The sequence below is a fragment of the Astyanax mexicanus genome, chromosome 3 (assembly GCF_023375975.1).
Source record: "Astyanax mexicanus isolate ESR-SI-001 chromosome 3, AstMex3_surface, whole genome shotgun sequence".
Taxonomy (NCBI): domain Eukaryota; kingdom Metazoa; phylum Chordata; class Actinopteri; order Characiformes; family Acestrorhamphidae; genus Astyanax; species Astyanax mexicanus.
Window position 1 is genome coordinate 10,004,933 of NC_064410.1, and position 23,150 is coordinate 10,028,082.

The 23,150-nt window shown below is 37.2% G+C and overlaps 3 protein-coding genes across 6 annotated transcripts; 2 read left to right on the forward strand and 1 right to left on the reverse strand.

The window, feature by feature from the left end:
- Positions 1-4,007: 4,007 nt before the first annotated feature.
- Positions 4,008-7,103, forward strand: LOC111190336 (interferon-induced very large GTPase 1-like). Its single transcript, XM_049475689.1, has one exon. It carries the CDS (start codon positions 4,008-4,010, stop codon positions 7,101-7,103), a length of 3,096 nt encoding a protein of 1,031 aa, XP_049331646.1.
- A 3,709-nt stretch (positions 7,104-10,812) lies between these two features.
- LOC125799327 (uncharacterized) lies at positions 10,813-20,314 on the forward strand. Of its 3 annotated transcripts, XM_049475837.1 has the most exons (7): positions 10,813-11,055; positions 11,231-11,496; positions 12,381-12,571; positions 13,056-13,149; positions 14,473-14,672; positions 18,082-18,252; positions 20,249-20,314. In XM_049475837.1, exons 1-7 carry the CDS (start codon positions 10,954-10,956, stop codon positions 20,254-20,256), a joined length of 1,032 nt encoding a protein of 343 aa, XP_049331794.1. In that variant the 5' UTR covers positions 10,813-10,953; the 3' UTR covers positions 20,257-20,314. The 3 variants fall into 3 exon arrangements, with proteins under 3 accessions (XP_049331794.1, XP_049331792.1, XP_049331793.1); XM_049475835.1 differs by lacking the exon at positions 20,249-20,314 and having other exon boundaries at positions 18,082-18,420; XM_049475836.1 differs by lacking the exons at positions 18,082-18,252; positions 20,249-20,314 and adding an exon at positions 16,073-16,411.
- LOC125799329 (uncharacterized) lies at positions 16,864-22,789 on the reverse strand. 2 transcript variants are annotated; one of them, XM_049475852.1, is made up of 5 exons: positions 22,244-22,789; positions 20,416-20,609; positions 20,171-20,318; positions 19,825-20,029; positions 16,864-17,168 (listed from the first exon to the last, which is right to left on the reverse strand). In XM_049475852.1, exons 1-5 carry the CDS (start codon positions 22,343-22,345, stop codon positions 16,864-16,866), a joined length of 954 nt encoding a protein of 317 aa, XP_049331809.1. In that variant the 5' UTR covers positions 22,346-22,789. The 2 variants fall into 2 exon arrangements, with proteins under 2 accessions (XP_049331809.1, XP_049331808.1); XM_049475851.1 differs by lacking the exon at positions 16,864-17,168 and adding an exon at positions 18,873-19,177.
- Positions 22,790-23,150: the final 361 nt, after the last annotated feature.

Genomic DNA, 23,150 nt, shown 5'->3' on the forward strand with positions numbered 1-23,150 from the left:
TTGCGGCCAACAACAACCAGTGCTCTAAGTTTACAATAAACTGACTTAAAACTGCCTTCTTTCAATGCCCAGGCAGACGCTGCAGTATACACTGTCCCTTTAACAGATTCTTTATAATTCTTTAAATTCACAGAGTGTGTATTAGTGCTGCATTAGTTCATGTATGAATTAATGAATAAGATTGCGCCAGAATAGCGCCAGAGCGAGTCAGTGTGTCCTACCTCCTGCATTAAAGCTCTCTATTTGGCGGATTAAGACCGAGAGAGAGAAAGAAAAATAGAGAGAGAGAGAAACAAAGCTCTCTAACCAGGTCGAAGATGGAAGTCTGAACTGGAGTGTTACTGCTGGACACCGTAAAAGGATGCCGTTCAATCATTCAGACAGACAACAGATCAGTGCGTTGGGTGGGGGCGGGGCAGATTACGGCGGAAGTAGGGGTCAAACTTACTGCCTTAATTAACTTGCATTAAAAAAATAGTAAGGCATTACTGATTCCAAATTAACAGTGCGCGTTAATGCTTTAACGTTGACAGCCCTGGGCATGGTAGTAGTGGGAAAAGTGGACCTGACTATTGTTGTAGAAAAGAAAATGAAAGGTGGGTCAACACCCACCTCTCGACCGGGGTACAACTCCCCTGCGTGTTCGTTTGATAGAGAGTCGCAGACAGGTGGAGTGAAGTTGAAAGCAAACCAAGTATTTATTACAAAGTACTGAATATTCAGGAGAACCAACACATGAAAGACCATCTAACAGCCATCCCAGCATAAGTTCTGACCCCCCTCTGATCTGACTCCATGTTTATACCCCAAATGACGTGAAACCTGCTGATGAGGCGTTGCTAAAATCATCTCATGTTAGCGTGCGTAATTTCATGTGTTAGTGCTCAAGTTTCACAGGTCTGATCAGACCACTAGTGTTTGGCCTTGACTGTATCCAGCCGGACAGTGTGGTATTGTTTCAATAATTAGACAGTGCCGTCCTCCCTATGTGCGCGTGTCCCTATCCCGCTTTGGGAGATGAAGAACTTCAATTCAGTTCGTACAGAGTGCACTAGCCGATGATTGATTGTTAGTCAGAAACATGCAGTAAACTAAATGCTTCAAGCATAAGCTATACGCGTCTCACAATGGGTTCTATATGTTATATGTTACTGTGTTAGCAGCGCGTGGTTAGTCCGCCATATAATAGATCCTATGTGTTAGTATACGCCTTATGTATCATGTGGGTTAATTTGTCATAATAAAGTCTGTGTCAGTCACATGCCTGATCAAACAATGTTTTACTATATATGTAAAGAATATATTGTGATTATTGGTTAATCTTCTATATAAATGCGTGTAAAATACACTGTGAGTAATAAAGATGATCAAATATAATGTGAGTATTGGTTATGCAATATAGAATACAAGGTTTCACACAATGATTATGTAATTATAGATACTAAGATAAGTAATCATAACTGAAAGATATTTGTCAATAAACCCAACGTATAATAAACAGTTACTCTTCACTATCCAGGGCTCGAGTAGGGAGAGGCCCATGAAAATCCTGATTTTTTTTTTTTTTTTTTTGCGATGGTTTTATTATTGAATTGGGCCCTTCAATTAACTAAATGTTAATTAATCTTTCAAATACATTGATAACATCCACTGAGGAAATGAACTTTAGTCACAGTCCTCTCAACTTATTGGACATTCTGGGGGCCCCCTCTTGGAGGTGCAAAATGGTTTAGTCCGCCCGACAGCGAGCGGCGACAAGTGTAACGTCAGTGAGCCCAGATTGAATGATCTGTACGCTAGAGACATAATGCTGGCCAAAAAGCAGATATCAGTTAATAAACATATTTGTGATTATGTTTTTTTTGCCGTACATTTTGCCAGAGATTGTAGCTTTAAACCTTAATTGATAGGGGCCCACTGATATTGAGAACGTACAGGACCCAGAATTTGCTGCTACGCCCCTGCCGGCAGCTCATAGTTTCTGCTTAGTTTTTGACAAAATAAAACTTTCTTGACTGTAGACAATAGAAATTAATATGCAGTTTGGACAAGGCTGGTGTATTAGGACTAATCATCAGTTTAGGGTGTGTGTGCAAAAATACACTAAACATAAATAATATTTTTATTATTAAAACACTATGCCCTACACAATTAAATAAACCTATAGCAATATGCACTTGGGGGCTTTTTGCATGCATCAGAAAATAGCTATTGAAATATGAATTAACCTCAACACAGAAAGATATTATAATATTATATAATATATAATATTATATAATAATTATATAATATTTATATAATTATTATAATTATATAATATTTTGCTTTGCTTAATTTTTTAGGAAGAAGAATCAAACCTCAAACTAGAAGATCTCTTGAGAAAACTTGGTCTGGAGGGCAAATATGAGCAAACACTTTCCACAACTCACTTTCTTGATCTAACACCATCATTAATGGAGGAGTCCAACAAAGAAAAAGATCTTGTTCACACCTTCATGCAGCGGCTTTTAACAACAGATTACAAAGCAAGACACCTCTCTGTCAAATCTGAACCCAGAATAACAAAGTCTCAGCAGGCAGCTGGAAAAGCTGGCTTTGATGCTCTATTCGAAAAAAAAGATAAGAAAACAGAAAAAAAACAAAGTCAGAGTCATCCAATGGATGTTCAGATGGCAGTGTTCCTCTGTGCAGATCCCTTTCTTCAGCAGACCATGGTAACTAAGTTGTCTCAGTGTCAGTATGCAGTTCCTCTGCTGGTTCCAAATCCTTTTACTGGAAATATTGAATTCCCACTGTGGACGATGCGTCAGATCAGTAAAAGCTGGAAGAGCACAGATACTTCAGGCGAATTCACCAGTAAGACCCTGCCCATGTACAAAGCTGAAACTCCAATGGTGGCGTTCTTCAGGATTGGCTCCATTTCCTCATCCAAGTCTCAGCTGATGAACAGGCTGATCAATGAGAAGCACAACACGTTCTTCCACAGGGACTGTCCAGGCAGCAGCAGAGAGCATCTACTGATGGACGGAGTGGTGGAGATCGCCTGGTACCTCCCATCTGGGAATGGTTCTGATCATTTCTCAGACTGTGTAGCGTTCTGTAATCTACATGGAGATTCCAGCATCAACGAGACTCAGAGAAAGATTCTTACTGAAATGTCCTCTGTGAATATTGTACTATTACCTCAACCTGATCGGAATGACAACAAAATGGTAATTGTGAAGGAACTTTGGAAGTCTTCAACTCCACTTATTGTTATTCTGACTGATGAAGATGATGAGGGTGAAGATGATGTGTGTGAGATCGGAGACAGAAAATACAGAGTAACACTGAAGGGCAGAAATCAGTCTGATGTTTCTGTTGTGCTCAAACTTATCAAGAACTGCCTCTCAGAACAGCCTGTCACTTTTAGTCTTGAGAAGATAGCAGAACACTCAGAGATGAAGGTGGATGAGGATAATGAAGACTGTCAGAGAGGAAAGGAAGCTGCACAGGAGATAATGAGATTCCTGAAAGGAGAAGATCCATCAACAGTCAAAGGAAAGTACCTGCCCTGCCAGGGGAAACTGTGGCATGACTGGTGCAAAACAAACAAAGATCTTCGTCGTCTTAAAAGCAACAACATAGAAATAGAGGAAAGCAGAAAGCTAGAGGAAATGAGGGAAATAAGAAAAAAACAGAAGAAACATGGTTTCACTGATCTCATTGTGTCATTTGTAAGACAATTAAGATCACCATCAGACACTGAAAAAAAGTATTTCCTCAAGTGGATGACAATCATGCTGGATGACTTTACTTCAGACACAATATCTGCCCATCAAAAATGGTCAGATGTGCCGGCTCTGAAAACACATGATAACCTAAAGAAAAACAAACACACTTCAATAATGCATAGCTTTACAAAATTGACTCTGGAACATGACAAAACAAATAAATTGAGTGCTGAACATCTGAGCATAGAAAAAATCCTCAAAAAGCTTAACCCTGCTCCCTTTGGTTTGGAACACATGCTGAGAGAGGTGGGGCAGATTTATGAAGCTTCAGTCTCTGAACGAAGTGATACTGAAAGGAATAAGCATGGGATTCTTTGTTACCTTCCTGAACTTGCTGCTAAACTCATGCTTTCCGGCAATACACTGGAGCTGATGGATGGTGATGCTGCTCATGTTCCTCTGATCTGGGTTTCAGCAGTTCTGGATAAGGTAATAGAAAAACTTGGAGACCAGAGAGTCTTTGTGTTGTCAGTTCTGGGAATTCAGAGCTCAGGAAAATCCACCATGTTCAACGCCATGTTCGGACTCCAGTTTGCAGTCAGTGCTGGAAGATGCACCAGAGGAGCCTTCATGCAGCTGGTGAAAGTGTCTGATGAGATGAAGGAGGAACTGAAGTTTGACTACATTCTGGTTGTTGATACTGAAGGTCTCAGAGCTTTAGAGCTGGCTGGAAAAGACACCATACATCATGATAATGAACTGGCAACATTTGTTGTAGGTCTTGGAAACTTGACTTTGATCAACATCTTTGGAGAAAACCCATCAGAGATGCAGGACATTCTTCAAATTGTTGTTCAGGCCTTCATGAGGATGAAGAAGGTCAGACTGAAGCCCAGCTGTGTGTTTGTTCATCAGAATGTTACTGATGTTGCAGCTGGAGAGAAAATAATGGAGGGAAGAAGACGATTGCAAGACAGACTGGATGAAATGACCAAGTTAGCTGCAGAAGATGAAATGTGTGATGCAGAATGTTTCAGTGATGTCATTGCATTTGATGTACAGAAAGATGTGAAGTACTTTTCCCACCTCTGGGAGGGCAGCCCACCCATGGCTCCACCAAACCCACGCTACAGTGAAAATGTTCAGGAGCTGAAGAGAGACATTATTTCTCGCGCATCAAAAACAAACTGCATGAAATTATCACAGTTTCAGCAGCGAGTGAAAGACCTCTGGGAGGCTCTGCTGAATGAAAACTTTGTCTTCAGTTTCAGGAACACACTGGAAATATCAGTGTACAGGAAACTGGAGGAGGAGTATGAGAAATGGACCTGGAGTCTCAGGAGTGCCATGCTGAGTATTGAAGACACAATGCTAAACAGAATCTCCAGTGGAAAAGTGGAACCAGTGGGAAAACAAGAGTTGATGAGAGAAATGTCAGAGACACTGCAAAAAGTCCAAACAGCATTTAAAAATTATTTTGAAGAAGACAGTGAAAAAGAAACTCTGATTCAGTGGAAAAGCAGATTTGAGAAACAAATACAACACCTCCATGATGACCTAGTAGATGAGGCCAAAAGAAAACTGGATGACAACATCAAACAGAAAAACATTCAGAAAAATCTGGATAAGCAGCTGAAAAATCATGAGAAGACCCTCTTTGAAAAGAGTAAAGAACTCGCTCTGAACATTAAAGAAGATGACAGTAAAAATAGAGACCCAGAAACAGAATTTGATTCAGTTTGGGGAAAGTGGGTCTCTGAATTAAGTAAAGATGTTCCAAAAATTAAAGATATAAACATCTCAAATGATGTTATTAACATTCTGGGAGAGTTTTATGAACATAGCCTTGTTGTTGGACAAAAGGAACATGCTGGTTTCAGATGGATTTGCACTGCTAGTGATCATGAAAACTATGTCTCAATCAAAAAGAACAGGATTGTAGGTGCTTTTCCTGTTTTGGAAACATTACCTTATATGGAACAGTGTTTTGAAGTAGATGATCAAAAATTAACACAAGAGCTAATTTCTGAAGTTATTGAAAAAACAACAGAAAAAGTGGAATCATTTCCAGTCTCAGTGCAGGGATACAGCTCAGTCTACATCCAGGAGATTGTACGTGATATCAAACAACGAGTGCAGAAGTTTAAACCAAGAGATGACTCCTTTGAGTTTAAGAAAGAGTTCTTTGTTGATCTCTCTCTTTATGTGTGTGAACAAGCTGAGAAACGCTTTGTAGAACTTCACAGGAAATACAGAGAAGCAAATGATCCAGTTCTTTACTTTGAAAAGAAAAAAGCTGAGTACTTTAACATCTTTGAGAATTACAGGAAAGGAGCAACATCTGCAGCAGTGCTTGGAGATCAAATCTGTGTTAAACTAAAAGAAACAATCCTGCAGAGTGTGTACAGCATGACCGCTAAATTCATCTGTGATCAGATGAGAGGAAAACCTCCATTTAATGGGAACAGAGGAGATCTGGAGAAACACATTCTGAAGACTCTGGCAGAGCAGGAGGGAGATAAGAATGAAAAGTTTGACACATTCATGACATACATGAACTACCCCTACTACCACTTTGAAATTTTCACCAGAGACAGAGTTAGACAGTACATGGCAGCAGAAAATCCTCAGGCAGCTTCTGTAATAAAAGAACACATCGACCACAAACAGAGAATTATCATCAGTGCAGCAGAAGAGGCCAGAGATGAAGTCAAACTCATCAGTGGAGATATCAACAAGTGGCTGGAGATTTTCTCCAACAGTCTTGTAGATGAGTTAGGAGATACCAGAGTTCACCTGAGTGATGATGTCACTGATTATGATGTTCTTGTAGATGTTATAAAAAAAGAGCTCTTGGTTGTTGTTGAAGAGCTAAAAGCAAACCTCTGTAAACTTTCAGATCTGAAAAAGGAGATGTTCAGAGAAAAGCCAGAGCAGATTCTGATTAAACACTTCTGCAGGTGCTGCTGGGAGCAGTGTCCCTTCTGTGGAGCCGTCTGTACCAACAGTCAAGAAAATCACACTGAAAAACACCAGGCTGAATTCCATCGCTCAGGTGGAATAACTGGAAAGCATTTTAGGGATACAACTGAGTTTTCTATAAACGTTTGCACAACAAAAGTAGCGACAGATAACCTAGAATTTTCAGCAGGTAACCCAGAGAAGTGCTACCCTTACAGAGAGTTCTGGACTGCAGGAGGAAAATACGCTGAATGGAGCATCTCTCCTGATTTTTCTTCTCTGGCCTACTGGAAATGGTTTGTTTGTGAATTCCAGGAAAACCTTGAAAATTACCATCAAAAAACCTTTAGTGGAAAAGGAGAGATTCCGTCTGAATGGAAAAAGTACACTCAGTCTGATGCAGTTGCAAGTTTAGGAATAAATGTATGAACTGCAACAATTCTGTAGCTAACAGAAAATTTGTTACACAAATGATGATACAAAACATTTTACTTGGCAAAAAGAAACCATAGTGTATTTGTACTGCACAGAACAATAATTTGCTCCATCAACTACTACTTCTATTAGCACCAACCTGTTTTCACAATAGAAAAAGGACCTATATATATTATAAATGGATTAACTTGTTTTTGCCATATAATTTTTTAATCATTGTACTCTCATGGCATCTTGTAATCAGACTGTGAAAAATAAATGCATTAAGTGTTTTCTTCTGCTCGACTTCTCTTATTGTCTACAAAACCCACAGGTTCTCTATGATCCATTATATGCAATACTGTACAGAGGTTTTAAATACATTATTACAAATGATTTATCCTAACAGTAAGAGTGTTTAAATGTTGGAATATATGGAATATATAGATGCAGTAAAGTAAAGAAAAACTCTTTACTAAAACTTATTAGTGTTTAAAACATAAAAACATAACGTCAAAACTAAAAGGCGCAAAGCAGTACATTAAACAGGATACAGCATTCATTTAGTGTGGAACTGATCTGATAGAAATTTCATGGAGTCAAGACACCCAGTCATTGTAATAAGAAATAAGTTTACTGAAAAATGTACAGACAAAAAGACATACATAGGGCCCTATCTTAGCGTTCTTTAGCACCAGTCAAAAGCACATCACACAGCTGGATTTATAGCCGTGTCCTGTGTCTTTGATATCGTGACGGTGCAAAAAATACGCCTTGCACAGCTCGAAATTATTTGTGGGTGTATTTTGGGTGTAACGTGAAATAAACCAGTCCATGTTCCAGTTGTCATTCCCTTTAAGACACAGGTGTGTGCTTTGGGAAGAATATTGACCCAGCAGCTCATTAAAGGGAACAGCAATGTTATTTTATTCTTTATTCTGTTTATTGTTTATGTAAAACCTGGGTTTGCAACACTGAAGGTCAATTAATCAATCTTTATTTTCACGCTGGAATACATTGAGGGTGACCCTCATTTACAATGCCGCCAAGCGTTTACAGTTTAAAAAGAGATTGAATATATTTAATACGAAATTAGAAAAGATAAGGAACAAAAAAAAAAAATACAATTTTAAACCGACATTTAATGTAGATTAATAAAATATATATGTAAAAAGAAAAAATAGGAAATAAAAAAGAAAAAAATTACACATAAAAAGTAAAGAATTCATATCTTATGAAGAAAAACATAATAATATTAAAAGTAAAATGATAAAAAATGATAAAATTAAAAATAAACTAAGAACAAGAAAATCAAAATAAAAAAATAATTAAAAAACTAATTTGATAAATAAAACCTCAACCTATTCTATATATTTGACAAAATGTTATTAACTTTACAGGTCCTTACTAATCTTAAGTTTATTTAATTGAAATTAGTTTATATTATAATTGTAGCCTCGCTCTGAACTCAGCTCCATGCTGTGAAAGACGAGCGCAGCGCTTTTTGCCCAATTTTCTCAGTAAAGATTCAGATTCAGCTTCAACTTTATTGTCACTGCTCCATTCTCGTATTTGATCTTCATAACGCATGCATAATGTTGTTACCCCTGTCTTAACTTTTTTGGAACATGTTACAGGCATCAAATTCAAAATGAGTGAATATTTGCAACATTAAATTTCTTGTCTTTGTAGTGTATTCAATTTAATGAGTTAAAAAGGATTTGCAAATTGTATTCTGTTTCTGTTTTCTTTTTTTCCCTTTTTTTTTAATATGTAAACTTTATGAATTAAACATAAATTTAATATAAATCTTTGTTTTATGTCTTTCTTTGAGCTTCCAGACAATTTTTTTTCTCTCATTAACACTAATTGAGTAAACAGAATACTCTGTTTAAACCAATGGTGAGTTCCTTATTAGTGTTTCCTATAATAATATATAATAATCATATTGATGTACTGATGTATGAAGTGGTTATTTACATAAATTTTATGTACAAATAACTTGTAGTAGTAGGAATAACATTGTAGGTTCCTGAACCTCCTAGTTCTTAGAAAACAAATTCACCAACAGTAAAAGACAAAGTACCTTCAGTTACAAGCAGTTTGCTTACTCTGGACTATTCAGCCAGTTGAACATTCAGGTTTGTTGCAGTGAAAAGCTCCGCGTGAGCACACAGGGGGAAGTTGAGCGCGCGCGCACACTCTCAAAACATTAAGAACAGCCAGATAGCACACGAGGACGATATATCCGAGAGCGCGCGCAGATTCGTACAAGAGGAGAGTTAATCTGAGAGAGAGCATGGTAAATTTGTGCGAACACACCCTGAAAGCAGACGACTCTGATCCAGATCCGGGTTTTCCTCCGGCAAACCGAATTGTGGGATTCCTAAACAGCCCTACTCTGTACTATGAATAACATTGGTCTAATAGGTTAGCCCAAACAAAGGTTTGGCACCTGTGGACTTCTTGTTACTTTTTACCATATTTATTTTTATTTGCATCTGTTTTAATACGTGGTACTTTTGCCTCGTAAAACTCTCTTTATATTGAGATAATTGGTTTTAAGAAATTTGCATCGGCCTAAAACATTTTCACAGTACTGTATGTAGCACTCCTAACAGCTAGCTGATGACTGACTACTATCCAGCAACACTGAAGCTGGGTAATTACAGGTAACAAAGGAATTTGCCACTCTAGGACCAGTATGTCTAGGTTCGTAAAGGAGGTGCGGGTGTGTGTCAGCATTAACGAGAACAGTGTTAAAGTAAAGGGATTTACTTTACTTAGAAGACAAATAAAACAACCAAAACAAGCTTAAGGTGTACATTGAATAAATGTCAAAAACAATAAATGTTAAATATTATATATATATATATATATATATATATATATATATATATATATATATATATATATATATATATATATATATTAGCCGTTATAAAATAAATCTGTTATTACTTTGCACTTCTTAGTTTAGGAATAGAATATTAATAGGGAAAATAGGAATATATAAGCTTATTTGGATTTTATTTCTGTATTATTACTTTTAGGATGTACTATTTATCTTTTAAGTTGGCAGTTTAGCTATTTATACTTTAAACTTTTACATTGACAGAGTTTAATATTATTTAATTTACTATTAGTTGCTAGTTTAGTTAATTTGTTTACTTAGATCCACTAATATAATTTAGTTCAGAATATACACCTTTAGTTCTACTTTTTTCAATAACCCAACAACTAGTAAATCAGTAAACCCACAATAAACAAATACAAATGTGTTGAAACAATAAATAAAATAAAATAAAATAAAATAAAAATAAGATAAGTTCAGTCTCTCAATCACTTTTCTTTGTCCTTCCACATGGCCAGGTAATTTGAAATGGACTCAAGAGTAGTCTTTTAGCTCAGTTCTCCTTTGGGTGGCTCGCCATCGCTTTCACAGAAGAGGGTCCGAAGTCGTGCTGAGGGAATCTGCTCTCCCAGGTTTCCAGCGCCCTCAAAAAAAAACCTGACCTTGGATGAATGGGTAACCTTTTTGGTCCTTTACAATCCGTGTATCATTCGTTCATTTGATATTCAATTGAGAATCAAAATCGGAAAATTAAAAAACCAATTCGTTTTTTCGTTTTTGAATATAATACCAAAAAACGAATAACGGCGTGTATTTTGTATTTTTATTTGGTTATCCAAACAAAAATTGGAAATTTAAAAAACGGACCAGGAGCCGAATTTGATTTTGATTTTGAACTTGACCCATTTGTGTGCCCCGGAAGTTACTGATTTGTTTATTCTTGGTGGGTTTCTGTTGCGCGGGAGTTCACTGCAGTGTTATCTACACAGTCTGTATTGCTGTAGGCTTTGGATGGAGTTGAGGATGGAGAGTTTTATCTTGTTCAGAGGAACTAAACGCGTTGCAGTGAAAGAAGACGATATGACAACAGAAAAAATCGGCAGGATCTTTCAGGTGTTTGTCTAACGTTCCGTAGCTAAATGTCATATTTAGTTAATGTTATTCTGTGAATTGCCGCCTACATACTTTTTTATATACGTGACTAGCTGGCTAACTAACCTAGCTAGCTAGCTGGTTAGTCTATACATGGTGTAGTAAACTTCTTCCCTCACTGTTTTCATTTGAAAAGGTACACGGTCCCAGTGTCTACATCACTGATGACAACAACGTAGCTGTATTTCCTGGAGCTGATGGCCAATTTAGCTCTTTGGAGCTAACAGTAAGGGGGCATTACGAGGTACATGGTGAAAGTATCAGCGTGGAATCATCACCTAGTGTGCCAGTAATGAACAATTTTACCCGGTTTTCCTTCCACCGCCCACCCAGCGCTGCTGCGGCTTCTGCTACAAGAGCAACTGCAAGTCCAAGACCTACCGTGGCAAAAGCATTCCAAAGGTATACTAATAAACTTTTAATTCTTCATATGTTTATACGCACTAACATTAGAACTTGTTATATTTCCCTTGTAATATGTACTGATATAATTTTATGGCAGCCATGACTTAACATACTTATGTTAAATTACATGCTAATTGTCACGGTCAAATTAAAATAAACTTTTTTCAGTAGTCCACTGGCAGTACTGAATGAACTAGGCAAGCTTGCATTTTTATTTCACCATTTTAGCAATGACTGCCACTGTCAAACCTGCAGATCTGAGTCTTCACATTTAAAACTAAGACTTGGTACAATGTTAAGCAGAGCTACAAGTTTTTGTCACGGGAGCTGCTTATCTCACAAGCTGTTATCTTTCAGATACTTGTTTTCTTGATTTGAGTATGTCTGGCCTCTAGTACCAGGATTCTGCAGTTTTCTCCAGTTTCTAGGAATCTATTTATGGTGTAGGAAACTGTGCTCACTACACTTTGACTGTATTTGTAATTTCTCTAATGTAAAGTGCTTAGAAGTTATAATGTTCTGAGTTTCTTTTTTATAGTGTTATAATTTAGTTCCCCCGCCCACCAAAAGTCACTTAATCTATCAGCAGCTCTGGCAGTTTACTGCTTTCCTTTGAACTACTTCAAGTAATTCACCAGAACTTAATTTGGACCCTTGCACATGTGCTTAAACATCAATTAAAACTGGAATCATTTAGGTGTTCTAAAACCCTTTGACTGGTAGTGTGTTTCTGTAGAATAATGTGATTTTGATGTAGCTATGGGTATGGTATGGCATGTCACACACACAGGCTATATCTGCATAACTTACCTGAATGCACCAACTCTGTAAAGACTACATAATGTTAAATGAGTTTTAAAGTTTTCCATTTCAATATTCAGGAACATCTTCATTGGTGAGCTTGTGGATGGCAAGTTGGAAACAAGCAGGACGCTAACTGTGCGTTTTTCTGAATTTGAAGCCTCTGTTTTGGGTATCACCAGTAAGGTCACTGATGCCCTTGAACAAGATGACTCATGCGTCCTTACAGATGGTCAAGGAAACAAAATCCTAGATTCCGAAGGAACCAGAGGTATAGTGGAACATGTTGTTTTTAGCAGTGATCTTCAAATCTTGTCTTGGAGGGCTGTGTCCAGCACAGTTTAGTGTCCAACACCTAGTTAACTTGCCAATTAACAGATGAATTGAAATAGATGTATTGAGCTGGAAAAACATGAAACTCCGTAACAAAATTTGAATATTCCTGGTTTGTTTGATTACCTCAGACTACATGGATTGTGCTCAAACACAATACAGTATGTTTTCTTAACATTGTAAGTGACAATATAGAAACATATTTTATACAGAGACCCTGTATACAGCAAAATTACTGCTTTTTAACAGACTAACATATTGGAAGTAAATTAAACATAGTATTAATTTGCCATAACCATTTTACACTTCAGAAAGGCTATTTTTTATTTCTTCCAATATATTAAATTCAGCAAATAAATATAGATTTCAGTAGTCAGCAATATGTGACTATTTTCAGCAATATTTGACTATTTTCAATACAGGATCAGCATTTTGGAAGCAAAATGCAAGGAAAGTATTTGCTGTGAAGGAAGAAGACTTACTGCAGTTACAAGCAAGTAAAAAGAGAAGACTGAGGTACAATAGTATCTTTTAACTAAAGAATATTAATATCTATATGTATATTGTTCTAGGTAAAGACTCAGTGGCTGTGACCAAAATGGATCCTTATTTACGGTTTAGGGCACTGTTGAGTATGTTGGCCATTTTCTTGGCCATGTCCGAATCGTAAAGTGATTTTGAGGACACTCCCACAATGCATCATGATTTATAGTAAATAATGTAGCATACTACATCAGCTAAGCTTGTCCCAAAATGCAGCCTCACTTCTCAGCAGCAAACAGAAGAGCAAACAGATCAGACATAAAGCCACCAGGGTTGCCAAATTGTTACATTGGCGTTCAGGTAAAACCTGTTTAAAATCTTCCAGAATGCAAAGAAAACTGCCCAGAAACAAAACAGCAGATGTTTTGCACACCAGCAATATTACAGGATTTATTCCAACATGACCTTAAAATAACATTATTTTATCTTAAGTATGTACTGACCAGAATTATAAAAAAGGTGCTATTTGTGATATGACACATGAACTTATGCAAACAGCAGCATTAACTATGTCTCTGCCAGGTCATCTATCTAGAACATGGATTAGTCAAATTTCCCACACAACAAGGTGTTGGAACAAAGTGTGTTTCTCCAAGTCGTTGTCAAACACAAGCTCAACCAATATGGCATGAACATGCCCAAATTGTCCACATTGGAAGCCACAAGGTAAATTTCACATATTTATAGAGGTGGGTAATACAGAAAATAAAATCTATCCCAGGATTTTGTTCCAACGGCCTGGCTGGCTCTGTGTATAGCTCAGCTGCAGCATGGATTTTTACTTGCTGGACCTGGATTACCAATCTCTATATTTCCTCCATTTATAGCTCAGTTCTTTTACTAATTTTAGTTATTGTGTTTGGGTTTCTATACGGTTCAGCCATTCATTTGTGTATACGCGAATGGTGCAGTGTCTAAATTCACTCATATTTTCTACATTACCTAGTAAACTGGACTGTCTCTCCCTATATAGCACAGTACTACTGGGGGAGTAGGGAGCCATTTCGGTCACAGCCAAAGACAAGAGATTCTAATACATAACATTTCCTTGACCTATTCACAACCTTTGTTTCATTGTAGGTGTTATGCCATGAATGTGAATGCTTTGGATGATAGTAAGAGTTGCAAAGATAACATTTATTTATGGACTTAGATTTTGATTAATGTGCTAATCAAAAATAGCACATTAGATTTCTTAGATCAGTGGAAGTAACAGCAGGTAATAGTGTGCATAAAAATGTCTGGATTCGAAATGGTAATTTGATAATTTGGTTGTGTATTTTGCTTGTTTTTCAGTCGACGAGAAGATACTAGCCTTGATTACATTTTCGATCAAATAGAGGAGGTAGTGCTTGCAGCTCAGGGTCTTAAAGGAGTCTCCAGTACAATAAAGGAACTGCAAGAGTTGGCAAATTCCAACCGGAGAACAGACGTGTGTCTGACAGAGGCCCAAGCAGCAGCAGTTAGAGATGGCTTTGCCTGTGTCATCTGCAGAAGTAATTTTTTTTCCTTTACAAACCTGTATTGCTTGTAACTCAAAATTTTAACCCCTAAACCCCAAAGCCTAATATATACTAAAGCATATTATTCAGTAACTACAGGGACTTTTGTTCTAGCCGATTGAGGCTTTTGTTGATTTACACATAGGCTGTGACTGAAATGGCTCCCTACTCTCTCATTAGTATTGGACTGTGTAGAGAGAGACTATTTAGTTTACTAAACAGCTGTGAAAATACGAGTAAATTTGCACACTACCTCATCATAAAGGTACTGATCACAGCACACGTTAATGGCTGAACTGTGTACACACAAACACTGAATTCTGAATTAAAGTTAGTAAAAGCACTGTGCTGTTCAGCAGGTTATGTATGACAGCTACGTTACGTTGTTTAGAAACATGAACTACATGGGAAAATGTGTGAAATTCACAGCTTCCAATGGCTTGTGATGTTGCCAGATTGGATGGGTTGTGTTTAAAATTGGCTGGTGGGAGGGAAAGCACTTTGACAGGTGGACAAAACTGCCAATTGCCAAGACACTGCTGTGCCTTGTGGGGAAATTTGATGCATCTGTGTTCTAGATAGCTGACCTGGCAGAGACAGAGTTAATTCTGCAGTTTGCATAGGTTCATGTGTTATATCAAAGTGCATTGAGCACACAAATAATCCAGACATGCAGATTAAATAATTTGCCCTTTAATAAATGTCCTTTTTTTATTCTGGTTTGTACATAAGATAAAATAATGTTATTTTAAGGCCATGTTGGAATAAATTCTGTAATATTGCTCATGTGCAGAACATTGCCCGTTTAGTTTCTGGGTGGTTTTCTTTGCATTGTGCCGGATTTGAAAGTTTTACTGGGATGCCAGTATAACAATCGGAGTCTCACCATACGCTCCATTCCTTTCACTGTTGGGTTGCTTATTAATGTATTGCATTTTGGGACACATTTAGCTGCTGTAATATTTACTATAAACCTGATTCATTGTGTGAGTTAATCGTGCCCTCAAAATCACATTACAATTACTTTAAAATTTGGACATGCAGAGAAAAAGGGCATACATACTAAACAGTGCCCTAAAACGTAAATAGAGATCCATTTTGGTCACAGCCATAGAGTATAATGACACAAGGAGTTTAAAAAAATTAAACTTTACAATGTCTTATTTAGCAGTGGCTGACAGGTTTTTTTTAAGAAGGATGAGCTAATCTAAACAGTCACAGATGTACATAGAGTAAATAAAATGCTGTTACCATAGACAAGCCTCTGTTGACTTTGTACTGATATCAGTGCAGCTAAGTTTGATTTGACTTAAAGAGAACTGACATCCATATCACAAAAATGTAATTAAAACCATTATTACTGTATAAAAATGTTTTCTGAACTGGATTTGCAGGCGTCATGGCTGATCCCATGGTCTCATCGTGCTGCCAGAGCCTTATTGGTTGCAGGATCTGCATTGAGGAGTGGCAGAAAACTTCTGCCATTTGCCCAAAGTGTCGCGCTGATGAATTTAGTGTTAACGCACACAGACTAAATGGACTCTCTGATGCATTGGATGCACTAGGTAACATACTCAGCGAGTAATACTCTATGCAGAGTATGTGCACAGTTGCATAAATGTTCTTAACTGTTCTGTTTCTTTGCACAACACTTGCACTCTTTGATGTGCTTACTTTAAATATGGTGTTATTTACTTTGTACAATGCTGTTAAATGTTGATGTTGCTGTGAAAGTAATTTACAAGCAAAATTTGCACCTTTATGCTACGTTATTTTCAGAAAGTCATTAAAAGAACAGTTTAAAATACTGATACAATACTTATGGATTTATATGACATTTTATTCCAGAGTTTAAACCAATAAAAGTTTTTGCCAAGTTATTCAACAGACTATTTGTTTAAGAACAATATACTGGGTGAGTCAGAAGTCGCAGGACACCCTTTTGAGACAAGTCAGCGATAGGAAAAATTACATCTAAATACTCCAAATAATGGCTGAGTGGCCTATATTTTAGGCTATTTCCAGAACATTGCCATTTCTCCAGAGATTCTCATGCGAGTTCATAATGATTGGGTCCAGCGCCTGTCCTGTCCTGTGACTTTTCACTCACCTTGTAGAGCAGAGTAATCAGCAGTGTGTTAACTTACAAACTACTACTTTACACACACAAAAAGTGATTTTTTTCTCAGGCATATCTTTGGGTTACATTCAAGAGGTGCAACACAGCATCCTGGAAGGGAGTATAGTCATTGTTTACCGCATGATTAAGAAGAAGAGAGATGTCAGGGTAGTTCTCTGCAAAGTCCTGTTCTGCATGACACCTATCCTCCTCAGATGAAAAGGGGTCAGTTCCAAAAACAGGCACCCAAGTCAGCGAGGAACCAAACTCTTGTTCATACATGCTTGCTACAACAGAGGCAGAGGGGAGCAGCTCTGGAGAAATTTTAGCTGGACAGCCATCTGCAGCAAGTTCATTGGGTATGCCGCGACCTAAAAACAAGGAAAAGCATTAAAAAATAACTAAATCAATGCTATTCATATTCTACAGTTGTGCTATAAGTTTGCAAACCCAGAGGGTATTAAGCAAGCAAACTCAGTGAGCCTGTTAGTCTGGCTCATTTAGCCCAAATTTGGTCCCATGAAAGAAAGTTTATGCTCAGCAACTATAGTAACATATACATTTGGATCTGCTCCATACCTGGCTAAAATTGAGGCTTAGTTCATCCATCATATCCTTACTCTTTGGCTAACCTAAAGTGTGGCTTTTATAGCTTACTTTGTGGAATAGCCTTCAGCTCAAATTACATATTTAGTTGAATTTATGGGTGGTTTTCTTTGCATTGTGCCGGATTTGAAAGTTTTACTGGGATGCCAGTATAACAATCGGAGTCTCACCATACGCTCCATTCCTTTCACTGTTGGGTTGCTTATTAATGTATTGCATTTTGGGACACATTTAGCTGCTGTAATATTTACTATAAACCTGATTCATTGTGTGAGTTAATCGTGCCCTCAAAATCACATTACAATTACTTTAAAATTTGGACATGCAGAGAAAAAGGGCATACATACTAAACAGTGCCCTAAAACGTAAATAGAGATCCATTTTGGTCACAGCCATAGAGTATAATGACACAAGGAGTTTAAAAAAATTAAACTTTACAATGTCTTATTTAGCAGTGGCTGACAGGTTTTTTTTAAGAAGGATGAGCTAATCTAAACAGTCACAGATGTACATAGAGTAAATAAAATGCTGTTACCATAGACAAGCCTCTGTTGACTTTGTACTGATATCAGTGCAGCTAAGTTTGATTTGACTTAAAGAGAACTGACATCCATATCACAAAAATGTAATTAAAACCATTATTACTGTATAAAAATGTTTTCTGAACTGGATTTGCAGGCGTCATGGCTGATCCCATGGTCTCATCGTGCTGCCAGAGCCTTATTGGTTGCAGGATCTGCATTGAGGAGTGGCAGAAAACTTCTGCCATTTGCCCAAAGTGTCGCGCTGATGAATTTAGTGTTAACGCACACAGACTAAATGGACTCTCTGATGCATTGGATGCACTAGGTAACATACTCAGCGAGTAATACTCTATGCAGAGTATGTGCACAGTTGCATAAATGTTCTTAACTGTTCTGTTTCTTTGCACAACACTTGCACTCTTTGATGTGCTTACTTTAAATATGGTGTTATTTACTTTGTACAATGCTGTTAAATGTTGATGTTGCTGTGAAAGTAATTTACAAGCAAAATTTGCACCTTTATGCTACGTTATTTTCAGAAAGTCATTAAAAGAACAGTTTAAAATACTGATACAATACTTATGGATTTATATGACATTTTATTCCAGAGTTTAAACCAATAAAAGTTTTTGCCAAGTTATTCAACAGACTATTTGTTTAAGAACAATATACTGGGTGAGTCAGAAGTCGCAGGACACCCTTTTGAGACAAGTCAGCGATAGGAAAAATTACATCTAAATACTCCAAATAATGGCTGAGTGGCCTATATTTTAGGCTATTTCCAGAACATTGCCATTTCTCCAGAGATTCTCATGCGAGTTCATAATGATTGGGTCCAGCGCCTGTCCTGTCCTGTGACTTTTCACTCACCTTGTAGAGCAGAGTAATCAGCAGTGTGTTAACTTACAAACTACTACTTTACACACACAAAAAGTGATTTTTTTCTCAGGCATATCTTTGGGTTACATTCAAGAGGTGCAACACAGCATCCTGGAAGGGAGTATAGTCATTGTTTACCGCATGATTAAGAAGAAGAGAGATGTCAGGGTAGTTCTCTGCAAAGTCCTGTTCTGCATGACACCTATCCTCCTCAGATGAAAAGGGGTCAGTTCCAAAAACAGGCACCCAAGTCAGCGAGGAACCAAACTCTTGTTCATACATGCTTGCTACAACAGAGGCAGAGGGGAGCAGCTCTGGAGAAATTTTAGCTGGACAGCCATCTGCAGCAAGTTCATTGGGTATGCCGCGACCTAAAAACAAGGAAAAGCATTAAAAAATAACTAAATCAATGCTATTCATATTCTACAGTTGTGCTATAAGTTTGCAAACCCAGAGGGTATTAAGCAAGCAAACTCAGTGAGCCTGTTAGTCTGGCTCATTTAGCCCAAATTTGGTCCCATGAAAGAAAGTTTATGCTCAGCAACTATAGTAACATATACATTTGGATCTGCTCCATACCTGGCTAAAATTGAGGCTTAGTTCATCCATCATATCCTTACTCTTTGGCTAACCTAAAGTGTGGCTTTTATAGCTTACTTTGTGGAATAGCCTTCAGCTCAAATTACATATTTAGTTGAATTTATAAGTAGAAGTAAGTTAACCTCCTTTATCAAATCTAAATATTGCATGTTTCTCTTTTAAGCACAGTTTAAATTTGCTGTATTTAATACAATGGAAAATCGAAACATCAAATCTACCGTACTTTAACCTATCTATGTGCACATTTTTTATTTTTTGTTCCAATATTATAAATCTGTATAGAAGCAGTAAGTGTGTGTTAAAATGTATAGCTGCTGCGTAAACAAAGATTAGATGTTAATTTACTTTCACTTTGCCAAAAGAAAAGATGTACTTTAACCAGGATCATGCAAATGTTTGAGCATATTGATTAGCATACCTGGGATTCTGTGTGCATTCCATGACTGCACCACTCTGCATAATCCAATTTGGCTTACTTGACATGTCAGGTTTGAGATGCAGAATTTAGTTACATTGTCTTCCATACTGATGACTTCTTGGTCCAGCATGTGTACCAGGGCTTGTTTCAGTGGATAGTTTACCCGGCAGTTCACTTCAGGCCACAGCCTTTCCACTCGAAGATTCTGTTAACCACAAAAAATCATATCCCACAGTTTCTGTTTAAATGCTTTCAGTTCTTATTTTAAGGAAAAACATTGTCAGAATCAGTCTGTCATGTTTGTTCATATCAGTTATACTGTTAGCCAGTAGCACAAAAACCTTACTTTTGTTGATGTTGTTTGAAGATATGGTAGCCTGCTGAGGTTGTGTCTGTGTCCTGACAGTATCTCTTGCATGTACAGGCACATGAAGAACTCCCTGCCATGATCGACTCTTAGCTGATCCCACATCCCGTGCTTGACAACTGCAGATCTGAAATAAAATAATGTGCATATGGTTTTACTGAACTGTTTCAGTAAGGAAAATGTTAACCAATAATGAGAATAACACTGGGTATGAATGAATTCACCTGTAAACTTCCTCATAGATCACAAGGTTGTTTTTCACTGGCATGGTGGCATTACCAACAATTTTGCTGCTGTAGCCATCAACTGCCAATACATGTGTCACTCCAAACATCCCAAGCTTCTCATTTTGATCAAGGTGAAGTTTGTGGCCCATACATTCAGCATGATAAGGGACTGGATTTAGGTTACGAGCACCCTAAAGAAATGTAAATATTATGATTAATGCAGGCTCTCATCTTTGTTACATTGCCCCACAATATTCCCATAACATTTTTAAAACAAGGAAATTATGATAGGCATGTGTAAGTAAAAAAAGTTGCATTTCCTAAATGTGTGTAATTTATTGTTAAAGCTTATGTTCAACCCCAATTCCATTGAATGAAAGGTAAATAAATGTAAATAAAACAAATTTTCACATTTCACAGACCAAAATTGTACTCACAATAGAACACACATCAGATGATGAAAGTGAGACATTTTATCATCATTAAAAACATTAACTAATTTAAAACATGTAATTGAATCTCACGTTAAAACAGGGCAACAAGTTAGTGTTAAGTGTGTTTTATTAGTACCATTAACTTTTCAAGCCTTCAGGTGCGTTGGAGATGTGTTGCTGCTACTTCTAAATGAGTTAATGATTTACATGAAATGTGACCTTAAAAAAAAAACTTTGAGATGTCACATATCAGAGTTTACTTTCTTAAAGGGGCGGGTGAGCCCAAGATGAAAGACACAAGTTAATCATGAAAAATGTATTGTTACACGGTGTTTGTATGACATTTAAACAACTACGCTGCGGACATAACGGAGTTCAGGTGAACAAATGTTTGTGAACGGAGGTGGAGAATTAAAGTAAACAGCAGGAGAAGAGGAGAGGAACCAGTAGGGGGTGGAGATACTGCACATGCGTCATCAAAGCCTTCAAATCAGTACAAAAATAACCACATGGCTAATTTGCATATACATGACAGCTGAATCAATGCAGAATCTGACATTCGCACGTGTTAGTAATCACCACGTAAAGTAATCTACTTTTACTGTAACAGAATACAGTGTAATGTAGTCCATTAATATTCACAGTTAGTATACTTATTATACTGAGTTCCTAGCGTAGGTTAAAACGTAGCTAAAGAAGAAGATATTACATAGAATACATTACACTCCTCAGAAATTACATGCTTACGGTCTTCATGTTTCAAATCTGTGTTGGAGATGTAAAAGAGAAGAAGGGACACTTATCCATATGTTCTGGTCTTGCCCATGTGTAGTACCTTTCTGGAAAAGTATTACTGAACATTTATCTAATATCACAAATGTTAATATACCACTGTCTCCAAGACTAATGATTTTAGGTGACACATCTGTATGTAAACTCAGCAAAGTAATAGCTAAAATGATTTTATCTTCTGCATTAATAGGCAAAAAAAATATTTTACTTGCGTGGAAAGAGCCATATACGCCCCCATTAACTGTATGGAAAAACTTTTTAATGGAAAACATTTTGATGGAACGAGTGTCCTATTCTTTTAAGCCAAAATATAAATTATACTTTGAAATGTGGGACAAGGCAGTAGAGTATCTAAATTCGATTGATTTGTAGCTATGTAACATCTTTTATACTTCTGTATTAATTGTTTAATTTGCTCTATAGAATATTTTAGTGCTTATAACACTGGTGCTTATTCTATTTGGTGTGCTACCAGCAAATGTTTTTTGTTTTTTTGTTTGTTTGTTCGTTGAGATTGATTAATGTGTTGTTTTCCTGTACACTGTAATTACCTTAAAACCAATAAAACATTAAATAACAAAAAAAAAAAACGTAGCTACCTGACGTCGTAGTTCATGGTATGGCTGATTTATCTCTTTCAGGATTTTTCCAACACGACATTCCCCTGCTCGCACTCCCATCGATGAAAGATAGCCGGTCATAAACTTGCGGCCATAGGATGGACCCGTCTGTTAAGAAAAATGTAGCCATTCACTAAAGTTTGAGAGAAAGGAAGGACATATAAGGTGAAAGCCTAAATGAAACGTACCTCATATATTGATCCAAGTACGGCCCTCTCCAATTCTGTGTTCGATACATGTCTTTTTCGCTTAAGGTCGTGTTGAACACAGAACCTTCTAACACTCATTGCAGAACATCGCTGGATCCCCATTTGCTGCAACGTGCACGAAATCTCTTCATGCGTCTTACCACCTTCAAAAAGATCTTTAATTAGGCCAGAATGTGGTTCCAGTCCGGCCATGCTGCCTACAGCAATACAGACTGTGTAGATAACACTGCAGTGAACTCCCGCGCAACAGAAACCCACCAAGAATAAACAAATCAGTAACTTCCGGGGCACACAAATGGGTCAAGTTCAAAATCAAAATCAAATTCGGCTCCTGGTCCGTTTTTTAAATTTCCAATTTTTGTTTGGATAACCAAATAAAAATACAAAATACAAGCCGTTATTCGTTTTTTGGTATTATATTCAAAAACGAAAAAACGAAAAAACGAATTGGTTTTTTAATTTTCTGATTTTGATTCTCAATTGAATATCAAATGAACGAATGATACACGGATTCTTTACCCTCAATAGCTCTAGAACCAGCTTCAGCAGGTAGTCGGTGTTCATAGGTCAGGTTTTTGCACAATTCACGAATTTCCAGCCCATTAGATGGACAGGTGATGCTTCTAGCTTTAAATAGTTCACTCTTTTATCAAAAGAGGCTTATTTTGGTCACTTTC

Bases quoted from the DNA above. Each gene is read 5' to 3' on its own strand.
- LOC111190336 (XM_049475689.1), top strand. From the start codon at position 4,008: ATGCTGAGAGAGGTGGGGCAGATTTATGAAGCTTCAGTCTCTGAACGA.
- LOC125799327 (XM_049475835.1), top strand. From the start codon at position 10,954: ATGGAGTTGAGGATGGAGAGTTTTATCTTGTTCAGAGGAACTAAACGC. The intron at 11,497-12,380 runs GTATACTAATAA...TTCAATATTCAG, and splicing joins GTGGCAAAAGCATTCCAAAG to GAACATCTTCATTGGTGAGC. The intron at 13,150-14,472 runs GTACAATAGTAT...CTTGTTTTTCAG, and splicing joins AGTAAAAAGAGAAGACTGAG to TCGACGAGAAGATACTAGCC.
- LOC125799329 (XM_049475852.1), bottom strand. From the start codon at position 22,345: ATGACCGGCTATCTTTCATCGATGGGAGTGCGAGCAGGGGAATGTCGT. The intron at 20,610-22,243 runs GTAGCTACGTTT...ACATTTCTTTAG, and splicing joins ACCATGAACTACGACGTCAG to GGTGCTCGTAACCTAAATCC. The intron at 20,030-20,170 runs GTAAGGTTTTTG...TGTGGTTAACAG, and splicing joins TTCAAACAACATCAACAAAA to AATCTTCGAGTGGAAAGGCT.